This window comes from Bactrocera latifrons, unplaced genomic scaffold (genome assembly GCF_001853355.1).
Source record: "Bactrocera latifrons isolate USDA-ARS-PBARC rearing strain unplaced genomic scaffold, ASM185335v1 scaffold_839, whole genome shotgun sequence".
Lineage (NCBI taxonomy): Eukaryota > Metazoa > Arthropoda > Insecta > Diptera > Tephritidae > Bactrocera > Bactrocera latifrons.
This window is the reverse complement of record NW_017537533.1, coordinates 1-12,700: the sequence shown is the minus strand read 5'-3', so window position 1 is coordinate 12,700 and position 12,700 is coordinate 1. Positions and strand designations below refer to the sequence as shown.

The 12,700-nt window shown below is 42.0% G+C and overlaps 1 protein-coding gene across 1 annotated transcript in view; it reads left to right on the top strand.

The window, feature by feature from the left end:
• Nucleotides 1-10,501, top strand: part of LOC108977089 (transmembrane protein 8A-like) — a gene marked incomplete at its 3' end in the record, with an annotated part of 23,357 nt that extends 12,856 nt beyond the window's left edge. The window contains 1 exon segment of the mRNA XM_018946596.1: nucleotides 10,135-10,501. Coding sequence (XP_018802141.1) covers nucleotides 10,198-10,501 — 304 coding nt within the window.
• Nucleotides 10,502-12,700: the final 2,199 nt, after the last annotated feature.

The window sequence follows — 12,700 nt, the reverse complement described above, 5'->3', positions numbered from 1 at the left end:
ACTCTCACTCATTCGGTGACAGCTCGGCCTCTCCTGACATCTCGTCATCCCAAGACGAGTTATCGCTGTCTAGTTCGGGACTGGACGAACACCAAGGCCTGAGGTGATCCACCGACATGACGTTGCAATACCTGCGCTGTGTCACTGTGGCATCTGGTAAGTCTTCGATGATGTATCGGTCGTAGTCCAGCACATTCGTTACCATGTATGGACCCTTGTACACCGGATCTAATTTATGTGACTCTCCTGTTGCACTTGGGACGTAATCGACTACAGCCAGGTCCCCGACTTGGTATTTCCAGGCTTCCGGTGACGTTGATTATACCTCTCCTTCCATTTGTTYCGCTGCTTCATGATATTCTGTGCTGCCTCGCCCCTTTTTATCTCGATGTCTGACATCTCGGTGACCTCGTCGTGCAAAGCTTGAATGATTCGGTTACCGGTTACGTCCCTAGGATGAAAGAAGAAGACTAGCTCATTAGGTGTATACTGTGTTACTTCATTTTTCTGGTGATACGTAGCRGTTGACCAAAGATCGCCATCATATATGCTAGCGCCTTTATTACTGGTGTGCTCCCGGTATTTCGTATAGCTTTCAGCAAGGAATATTTGCTGAACCCACATACCATGACGAGGACATACGCCTGACCGGAAGTGCTTTTTGGAAATGGTCCTACGTGATCAAGGTAAATATGCCGGAATGGTATCGGTAGCACCTCCACAACATGAATTTGACTTTGCTTTTTTCCACCTGCGACCTTGTTAAGACAACACTCCTCACAGGCAGCGATGTAGGATTTAATATACCAACGCATTCGAGGAAACCAAAAATGCTTCATCATCCTGTCCAGTGTCTTTTCTAACGCAAAATGACCGACATCACCTGACCTGACCACCAGCCTGACTTCCTTATTGACCTTGCGGAATAACCGACCATTGCGGAGTTCGTAATCAGTGTTTAGTTGCTTGACTGTAGCTTCATCGGTTTCTCCAGTTTTGCCTTGAAGTACTTCACAAATTTTCTTCAGCGACTCATCCTGAATCTGCATCGCATACACCCAATCGTCTGGCTCCCTGACGTGACCAACTGCTAACACATAATCTGCAACTGTTTCCGGTTGGGTGGGTAGCTCACCTGGAGCTCTGCTCAATGCATTAACGTGTTGCATCTGAACACCGGCACGATGTTTGCACGTAAAATCAAATTCTTGCAACCGCARCCACCACCTAGCGATGCGTGGCCTCAACGGAGTAGCTTCTTTGGTTGTAACCACTGCGTTGCAGTCGGTGCGAACTACAAAATGAGTGCCCAGTAAGAACACATGGAATCTCTCTACCGATTCCACAACAAGCAAGACTTCCAATTCGTGACTCGGATACCTGGATTCTGCTGCAGCATAACACCCGAGATACCGGCTGCACTCGCATCTGTGTGCACCTCATGTTCCTTCGTCGGATCAAACATGACAAGAACTGGTTGCGTCGTTAGAGCTTGCTTCAGATTCGTAAATGCCTGTTACTGTTCCTCTGCCCATTCAAACGTTGCTTTCTTCTTGAGTAAGGCGGCTAATGATTTGGCTATGATGCTATATCCTTTGACGAATTTCCGGAAGAATCCGGCTAGACCCAGAAACTATCGCACCTCCGTTGGCGTGCGGGGTTGAGGAAAGTCGTTTATGCACTTTGTCTTCTCTTCGCCCGGCTGGATGCCCTCTGCGCTGATGGCATGACCAAGGAACTGTATACGCGTTGCCATGAAGGTACATTTGGACTGCCTCAAAGTAAGTCCGGCTTCTTTTACTACTTTTAAAAATTCGTTTAGTACCTCGACGCTTCCTGCGACCGTTTTCGTAGCGATGATGACTTCATCCACGTAGCTTATTATTTGGTCRCGATGACTTAACCCTCTCACCAGCTTTGTTACCATTTCTTGGRATACCATCGGCGCATTACGCAACCCGAATGGCATCACGTTGTGCTCGTACAACCCGTCTGGTGTCAACAACGCGGTGTACTGTTTGCTGTCTTCTGTTAACGGGATCTGGTAGTAACCAGCCGTCATGTCCAATATGGTAAATACATGGTTATTGGCGAGCTTTGACAACTGCTCCTCGACGATCGGCATTGGGCAATGTTTCTTTAATGTCACTGCGTTGAGTGCCCGATAATCGACACATCCTGTCTTCAAAATTCGATCTTTTTACCAAAATCACTGGAGCCGAATGTGGTGATGAACTTGGCCTGATGATATCGTACTTAAGCAGCTCGTCGATGATTTTCGATAACGTTGGTCGTTGACTTAACGCCACTTGATAGCGCCTACCGATGACTGGTTGATCGCTACTGATAGAGATTTTCATTTGGGTTGTTTTGCATCTGCCTAGATTCGCCAACGTCTCCGTAAAGCAGCTCTCGTACAGATGTAGCATTCTGGTGACTTCTTTAACTTCATCTGGATTGAGTGCTTCGTCGATGTTGAGCGTATTAGTCTGGCACATATGCGCTCAAATTACCCCAGAGTCGATGGTTAACCTGCAACCTTCTTTGCATAAAATGTCGCTACCAATAATAATATCGTATGGCATAAACTTATCTGGAACGATCTGACAGGCTGTCGAGATCGTAATTCCATCGATGACGATGTTGATGTTGGCTAGTTCTGTGCTATTCACCACCGCTCCTCCGAATCCTAGTAGACGTTTTACTGAAGTTCGGCGCTGTGCGTCATGCGGCACTTTAAATGACGCAGTAAGTGAGAAGTCACTACCCGTGTCGATGAAACCACTGTATTGCTCCCCGTTCACCATGACTTCTGTGCTTGCTGGGTTGACTGCAACGATGACTTCATCGTTGAGCTTTGCCACTGTTGGTCGTTCGGCGGGACATGCTTTGGCTTCATGCCCCACCTTGTTGCACCGAGCACATTTGGGTTTTCGTGGAGGTTGAGGACATTTAGCCGCAATGTGCTCAAACGAGTTACAATTATAGCATTTGATCTGCTTCCTCTCGACCGTTGTTTTGTTGGCCATCTCGCTTGGASTTCCATAGTCTGACATGCTTACTTTCGTGGTAGTTGGCATGGCGACCAACCCCTTAATAGATTGTAGAATATCGTTGCATGTCGACACCTTTAGAGCCAACAACGTGCGCGTTAGTGATGCGTCGTTTAGACCCGTGATGATGTACGAGTTAATGGACTCCATCTTCGTCCATCTTCCCCCGTCGTCCAATACTTCACATGGCATAATAATATTCTTCAAATGTCTCACGTGATTTCCGCTTCCGTTGTGCCATCTCACAGTGCACCTGTGCTGATATCCTTGTAGCTGGGAAATCTCGTTCAAAGGCTGCAACGAATTCAGCCCACGTTTGGAATACTTGTTGGGCATCTAGCCATTGTTTTGCGACCCCTCTTAGCTTTGATTGTGCTGCTACCAATATTTCCTGCTCCGTCAATTCATATGCGCTACACAACTGTACCGTCTTCTCTATGAACACTGCACTGCTTATCTTGCCCTTTAATGGGTCGTACTCTGGCATCAACCCACAAATTTCCTGCAAACCGCTAGCCCTTCCTTGTCCTGCCACCCTTGGCCTTTGTGCCGTTGTGACCACCTCGTTCATATGTGCTGGCGTTGAAGTCATTTGCGGACCCTCAGCCGTAACTGTACCTTCATCACTTCTGCGCGATGCTGTGAGTTCACCGGCAGTTTTCGTTAATTCCAGAATAGCGTTGCGCAATTCATCCATCTGTTTTTGACCATTGTCTCCATCGCCTCCAACTTCAAGCTCCTCCGAATCAATCTTATCTGCGCCATGTACTTCGCTGACTTTTGCTACCTTTAGCGCCTTATTGCCGACCACAGCAACGTTTTGACCTTTTAGCACCGGGTTTAGCTGTTCGATTTTCAAATTTTTAATTTTTACTTTATTGAAGCGCTTATAATGAACAACAAATGTATTTTAATGATAATTTAAGAGAACATATAAAATGAATGGCCGCTGCTGCTGTTACATGTCCGCCTCGGAGTGTGGTCACTGCTCAACTGACTCTCACTMATTCGGTGACATGATATTATAAATAATGTTTTTTACCATAGATTGTGCGAACTCAAGTTTCTCTAACATTTCTTTCACTTCCAAACATTCCTCAAAGTTTTGAATAGGTAAAAGGCTTACAAAAAATGTCATTAGGTCCAATTGAGTTGGAATGTCGTCTCGACATATTAAACTCATTCAGTGAAAAGTTGATGAAGTGTCAAGTGTCAAAATTTAAGAAATTGATGAAGACGAAATGGCCCCAGGGGAGTTGTAGAAACAAAATCTATAATTACAAAAATTTTAGCGAAAAGTAGAACGTCTGTTGCGGACACATATTTCGTAACATCTCACAGCTCAAGGCTCTCAAAAATGAAGCTGCCGAAATTCAAGGGAGAACACTCCGAATTAAAAAATTTTATGAGTTTGTTTGAGAGTTTGGTTCACAATGATCCAAATGTCCCAGATATTGAAAAATTTAACCATTTAGTTAACTGTCTATCCGGAGAGGCTCTGGGGTACGGTAAATGCGTTTCAAATGTCGGATGATAACTATCCGAAGGCGTTGTAAAGCCTCAAAAAAGTTTACGATAACAAATGCTTGATATTTTTCAACACAATTTTGAAACTTTTTGAGTTGCCAACTATCCAAAAACCATCGGCACCCTCATTGCGAGCGATGATCGATGAAGTGTCGGCTGTGTATGACTCATTGCTATCGCTGGGCGATGAGAAACAAATTACAAACGCGATTATCATACACATGGTCATGGCGAAAGTAGACTTTGCCACCCAATCAAATTGAGAAGAACAGCTGGATTACGACAAGCTACCATTGTGACATTACTGCGAAGCCACACTGAATAGAAGMTTTCAGCAGTTATCAGCAGAAGGAGCGTCATSTTCAAGAACGAAGCCCGGAGCTGCAATCAGCACGAGTCATATGACAGGAACTAAATCGGACAGGACCAAATCGTCGTTASWAGCTRCAAATACAAAGCAGCCTCTTTGTCAGCAGTGTAAATCAAAGGACCACTACATAACTGCTTGCCCCATTTTTAAAACTCTCTCTGTGCAACAGAGATGTGAGTATGCTAAATCGGTGCCCTTATGCATAAATTGTTTGCGTAAGGGACATACGGTTTCCAAATGCAGAGCGGATCAATGTCGTGTGTGCAATCGCCTCCATCATACGTTACTTCACCAGTATCCCGTTCCCTTTGCTGCTGAATCTCATCCGCAACCAAGAACAACTACACATGCATTGCATACATCGAGTATGCCAGATTGCGTAATGTTGGCAACAGCAGTTATTCTTGTGAGGAGAGTATCTGCCTGCAAGAGCCTTACTGGACTCAGGATCACAAGTCAGTTTTTGAATTTGGCCCAGAAACTGCGGATTCGTCGCCAAAACAAGACCTTAAATATTATAGGAAATGGAAATTCCAGTACGAAGCTTGGGACCACATTAAGCGCGTTTATTAAGTCGCGGGTTAATAATTATAAATTTTCGCCGRAATTCTGAATTATGCGATGTATTTCGGCTAATCATCCAGATCATAGCATTAATGTTATTGGTTGGAAAATTCCGCACAATATTGAATTGGCGGATCCAGAATTCCACAGATCCCAAAAGCTTGACATCTTAATGGGTGCAGGAACCTTTTACGATCTGCTAGCCGTTGGACGAACTAAAATTGTCCCTAATCAACCAACGCTATAGAAAACTCTTTTGGGATGGATTGTGTCTGGCAAATATGTCGGCAATCTTAGTCGTCCTCCTGAAGCAACTAGCACATTATGCCAAACTGAAGACGACTTAACGTCCATAGATTCAGTAGTCCAAAAATTCTTGGCTATGGAGGAACTTCCTTCAAAAACAAATGGCTACAAGTTCATACCAGAACAAAAAGAGTGTGAACAGTTTTTCGTTAACACAACTGACGTATTGCCTTCGGGACGGCTTCAAGTCAGAATGCCCTTTAAATCTGAGTGTAAGTTACTCGGTCACTGCTATCAAACCGCAGTTCAGCGGTTTCAGGCCCTGGAGAGGAGAACATTGAAAGATCCAGAACTTCGTAGAATGTATCTGGACTTCATGAATGAATATAAAGCACTGGGTCACATGAGCCCAACAAACAATAAGATCCCGAGTGAGCCACACTACTTCATTCCGCATCAACGCGTGTTAAGTCCTGAGAGCACAACAACCAAATTACGTGTTGCCTTTGATGCTTCGAGTCAATCTTCAACTCAAATAGCATTGAATGAACTTTTGATGGTAGGTCCAACCATCTACTAATGCACTAATAGCGGATTTTATTAAAATGTATCGCTAAATAATTATGCATGAAGAAGACAGAAATTGTCATCTTATTGTGTGGAGAGAGCATCCTTCAGAGCAAATACAAATTTTTCGACTTAACACCGTAACTTGCGGCACTGCGCCTGCTCCATTTCTCGCAACACGGTGTTTCCAAATGCTCAGCGATGCCAATACAATTAAATATCCACTCGGTTCACTGGCTATTAAAAGAGACTCTTATGTTGAAGTTTTATTAACAGGATCCGAAAATTTCGAGCCTCTAGATCTTTTGAGAAGTGAGGTAATTAAAATATCAAACTCGGCCGGATTCACCTTAGCGAAATGGTTTTYGAACCACCTTAAATTTTTTGACAGTAATTGCACTGAAAAGTCATTAAGCTTCAATGACAAACATTCTGCTAAAGCGTGGGAATCCATTGGTTGCCGAATGAGGATTTGTTTCGATTTGTCCTAGATGAAAATTTTAATGATTTGCGAGCCACTAAACGAAACATTTCATTAGTTTCTGCTCGCGTTTTCGATCCTCTTGGATTATTAGCCCCACTAGTAACCAAACCAAAAATCTTATTACAAGAGCTTTAGATTCAAAAACTAGATGGTTAATTTCATTGCGCCTCGACACTAGCTGGCAGAATTTCAAAGCCAATCTAATGCAGCTTTCAACAATTAGCATTCCTCGTAAACGTAGAGTCGAGTGCCACCTGCCAAATACATGGCTTCTCCGACGCTTCAATAAGAGCGTACGGATGCTGCATATATGTATATACGAAGCCAAACTGCTAGTGGTATTAAATGTATGCTGCTTACTGAAAAGTCTAGAGTGGCTCCGCTGAAGACCAAATCTCTTACGCGTCTTGAGCTCTCGGTAGCACATCTTCTTTCAAAATTATGGTCAAGAGTTGCGCCTATGTTGCATCGACATTTCGAAAAAATTACATTTTGGACAGACTCTGAAATTGTTTTACATYGGATAAGAACAGGAAGGATATGTTACATTACAAACCTTCGTCGCAAATAGTGTGTCCGAAATCCAAGAGTTGACTGATAAAGTGCATTGGCGGCATGTGCCAACAAAACAAAATCCTGCGGATCAAGTGTATCGGGGTTGTAACGTGGACGTATTAAATAATTCTAAATGCTTTGGTGGTCCACAGTTCCTCCTAGAAGATCCTGCATTATGACCAATTAAAACCCACTTCCAGCTCTCACCAGAGGACGAAGCATTAGAGAAGAAGAAAAATGCATTTACATTAATTTCGACCACTGAGAAAAATCCAATATTGGACCTCATTGAAAAATTCTCTTTTCATAGAAAATTGCTTCGTGTGGTCGCATATTTACTACGATCGGACGACCAAAAATGACTACGGAGGGTAGGGATCTGACATGTAACGAATTACAAGTTTTTGAAAATTGTTCAAGTGATTCAACATACGGAATTTGCGAATCAAATCCAAAAACTGACTAAGGGCACCACGCTACCGGCAAACTTGCAAAAACTAAATCCGTTCTTGCATGAGTACTCGGATATTTCGCTTTCATTCAAATTAATCCGGGTAGGAGGTCGCCTTTTAAATGCACTTCGTTACGACTTACTTACGGTTCCTGCACATTCGAAATCACCATGCTGTAGCAAAAGCATTGGTTGCGCTTCTTTGAGAACGCATATGGCTGATTAATGCAAGAGAAACATGCAGTAGAACCGTAAGAAACTGCACACACTGCTTTCATTACAAGCCGAAGCTGCAAATTCAAGTAATGGGAAACTTGCCATCGGAAAGACTGCGAGCGCTACGACCCTTCCTTATATGTGGCGTAGATTTTTGTGGTCCAATATGAAAAATACGTGTTCAACCACCCGTGAAAACTTATATTGCTGTTTTTGTGTGCTTTACTTCGAAAGCAGTACACTTTGAATTAGTTTCTGATTGTTCGACTAATACATTTATTTTTGCCCTAAAAAGGTTCATTGGTCGCCGGGGGATTCCGCAGAAAATATACAGCGACAACGCAACCAATTTCGTCGACGCCGACCGCAAGCTACGAGAGCTGAAAGATACATTTCTAGCTCAGTCAACGAAAGTGAAGGGATTCGCCGCAGAAGAAGGACTCAGCTTCACCTTTATACCACCCAAGGCGCCGCACTTCGGCGGATTATGGCAGGCCGCGGTGAAATCCGCCAAACACTTGGTAGTTCGCACACTCGGCAACGCTCTTCTCACCGCAGAAGAGCTGTCAACAGTACTAGCCGAAGTGGAAGCCATTCTCAACTCGCGCCCACTAGCACCGTTGAGCCAGGTCCCCAACGATGGAGAAGCACTAACTCCAGCACATCTCCTGATCGGTTGCCCTCTATGAGCACTGCCACCACCACAAGTGCCAGCGGGCATARTTCGTTGTTGCGAGAGATGGCAACTAGTTTGCTGTCTCAAGCAACAATTTTTTCAGCACTGGTCCAAAACGTATCTCACGAGCCTTCAGGAGCGCAACAAATGTCTACATCCGGAGCGGAATCTGCAGGCCGGCAACCTCGTTGTCGTACACAAAGACAACACACCACCGCAGCAGTGGGTACGACGGCTCGCCGCAACCGTAGCAGTGCAAGACGGTAAGGTGCGAGTGGCAGACATGGCAACGAAATCAGGCACAATCAGGCGGCCCATTAATAAGCTCGCCCTGTTACCCATCAACATTGAAGGATCATGATCCTGTCATGGTGGCCGGTGTTACATCAAGCGACATCCTTTAAACAWAAATATTACCTCTTTTTAAATATTATATTAAACTAATATAAATGAATTAATTTTATATTAAATATTGAATTAAAATGTTAAAGTTTATTTTATATAAAGCAGTAACCCTAATAGTGTTGTTTTATATACTCACCATAATTGTCTAGCATAATGTAAAGAAATTAATTCTACTTACCCCTTTTTTGTAAATACATACTTACGCGTCCCGTTAGTTTAAGCCGTTAAATTAAAGTTTAGGCTAAGTCATAAAATTCCTCGMATAAAGAATTCAATTGTGTAAGAAGAACATTCGCAAGCGGTCGTTTATTTAATTTTTCGGTACAGGCAATTTTTCACGCATTCCCAGTTGACTAACTTGTCTCAAAAAAGCTTGAGATTTTTCAATGAGGATGATGAGACGAATTGAAATACGAGTAACTGTCTGTCTGTTTAAGCGGAAACTTGAATAAAAAATTAGAAATCGTAATGAAACTTGGAACGCGGGTTCCTTGGAAAAAAGAAAGGACGAGTTCGTATGTGGGCGTAGTGTTATAACTGACACTCAACCAATACGTCATTATACGGAAACTTATAAATGTTCTAAGTAAGCACTACATTCAGATATATAGTAGATATGTAATTTGGCACAGGAAATCGCAGTAGCAACGAACACCTGTGGGTTAAAAATTAAAAAAAAAAAATCAAGATACCCCGCCCTTGAAAAGGTTTAAATTACATGTAGTATTTCACGGACCATGCAAGCTAAAACAACCAAACAGAGCAATTTCCTTAAGCACCCGTAAATACACTGTAAAAATGGATGAGCTCGGATCATAACCCCGCCCATTCATAAAAACTACTAAAAGCGCGATAAATCAGTAACCAAATAAAATGCAATTTATTCATGTGAGATTATAAAATGAATATTGTATTTCCACAAACATATGTACATGACTTGTTTAATATAAAGTTCTATCGAAACCCTAACTTAGATCTTCCTTATTTCTTTTAATATATATTTTCTTTACGTTTTTACAGTGTACGTTAAAGGGACTGAAAGTCTAGAAATTCAAATTAGCTCTAGCTAAAACCTTTGGAAACATGGATCTTACTAAATTCCTTGCTGTATTTGTATGCATTATTTCCCACAACAATTGCGATGCTCGTGTTCAAATGAACCAACTCTCAGAAGAGGAGAATAATTTGATTGAGGAAATTGATGAAGGAAAAAAAGGCTTGCTGATGATACCAAAGAGWCATACACTCGTCGTACGCCTTCCATTGCACACTTTGCTTAAATATACGGCTTACAAGGATATTTCCATATTACATTTTAAGGTTCCTGCTGACACCCGTGCTGCTTTTTTCGCATTCAAGGCGTATGAAGAAGGGAAAAGCGTATTTCGTAAGTTTAAAATTTTTGACAGATTGCGGTGCTAGATGTGTAAGGCTGCTCAAATGTCGACTATTTTTAATTTAATAAATATTACACCCTCTTTATCCTTCCGATATAAGATGATGGGAGAATCTCAGATGGCCAATATTCTGAACCCTCAGATCGTAGTTTTGCCTGATTGAGTCGGATGAACGCTAAACGTTCAGTCTAGACTTTGGCATACATTTCGACAGCGCATTGCTGGAATAGCCGTCTTCACTTCAGAATCACATTCTCCTCATGTGTGCGAAACATCATACGATACGCATAGTAATTCGTTGTAACGCCTGAAAATGCTGAATTAAATTAATTGTTTATGGAAACCAATAATAGCAAAAATTATTGTGTGAATATTGTACCTGTAAATGGATCGACCATCTTCAACGTGACGTCGTATCCGTCTTGTCCTTGCCAATAAATGATTGCATATTGTAACGCATCGTACAAACTATGTGTCTCGTTTCAACGATGTCTCGCAATTTAGTTGGATCGCCAACAATAATTGCAGCAACATCATTAACGGTGGATGCATTGAATCTTCGCACATGTTCACCTGTTGGGGTACAATCCTCTCTTATGACAAATTTGTGCGTATCCAATGGCATCCGTTCCAATGCTGTTTTGAACATATTAACTACAATTATTAGTGTGAAAAAATGCTTGCAACTGTTCAATAATTCAACTCTTTAACTGTTGTGTTTCCTGTGTATCGCACCGCACATTCAGCTGATCCACCATAGAGGAAATGGAATATATTTGCAGAAATTGATGCGGTTCATCTGGTGTTGGCACCGTTGAACCACGTAAATGATATATTTGTCTTTGTAACTGTAATTGCCAACAATCACTTGTTGAAGAATACGGTGTAACTCCGGATTGTGTGATGGTGTAGTGTGTGGTGTAGTGGTTAGGTGTTGCAATTCATTGTGTTGGTGTGAGTGATTGGTTATGTGTGTTGTATCCACACAAATCCACATAAATTGTACAGTTCAGCTTATCACCTTAAAGGCAAATGCCTGCTGTTGAAATTKAATAAAAATTTGCACAATGCRCGTGATTGATTTGAATAACTTATTTAAAAAATTTTCTTTTTTTCACAATTTCACAGTGAACCCAATACCGGTTTGTCACATGAAATCAACTGATCAGGGAACCATGAGTAGCTGTCAAACAATGTATCACACACCGGCGCCATCTACTTAGAATTTTGGTTTGTAGTACATGCTATGTATAAGAGATGGCGCTGTATGTAAACAAAATTTTCCAGCTTTTTTACTAAATTTTCTTTGCTATAAATCTCACGGAGCCCGAGACCTTTCCAATGAATGCAAAACCGTGGAAATCGGTTCTTGCGTTCTGTAGTCATAGTGTCAGGAAGGAAAACCCGACTTATTTTTATATAGTAGAAATAGTACAGAATTGTAGCTAATTAGTTAATAATGTGTGAAATCGATTCACAAATTTCCCCAGTTCACATTAGCAAAATAGCTATACTTTGTTCATAACTTTAAAATTTTTAATTTATTCTTCAAAATTTCCGGAATAACCTTTAGTGGACGTTGCGATTCAGGTTTAATGTCTTCAATTGACTGAAGACAGTTTCGTTTGAGTTTGCTGGTTAGCTAAAAGTCACACTCAAGCTCAATTACGCAAATACAGTGGTTGCGGTATGATACTTGTTAAAAATTTTGGCGAAAAACTCACGAAGAATCAATGCAGTATGCGGCGGTGCCTTATTGAAGTGCAAACATCAAATGGAGGGAACACTTCTCCAGCCTGCTGAATGGCATTTTAAGCATTACACCCGGAGATGGCGAACTCGATTTCTCAATCGATGGCGATAAAGCAGACGTAACCTTGCCCGACCATGAGAGGATCGACACACACTACCCCTTCGTCGATTTTAAAGCTTCTTTTCACAACACGAAAACGACATGCCTTTATGCACCTTTGTTTGAATTTGGTATCCCCGCAAAACTAATATGTTTGATATCAAATGAGGTTTCAGACAAGGCGACTCCCTATAACGAGGTTTTGGTTCAACATGCAGTGAATAGTTTCTGGGACATGTACTAACCGAAAAAACATATGGTTGAATTCAAAGTGATTATGAGATGTCAAGAAGGCGGTATATTTTTAATACGCTTTTATTAGCTTCACTTGTATGTA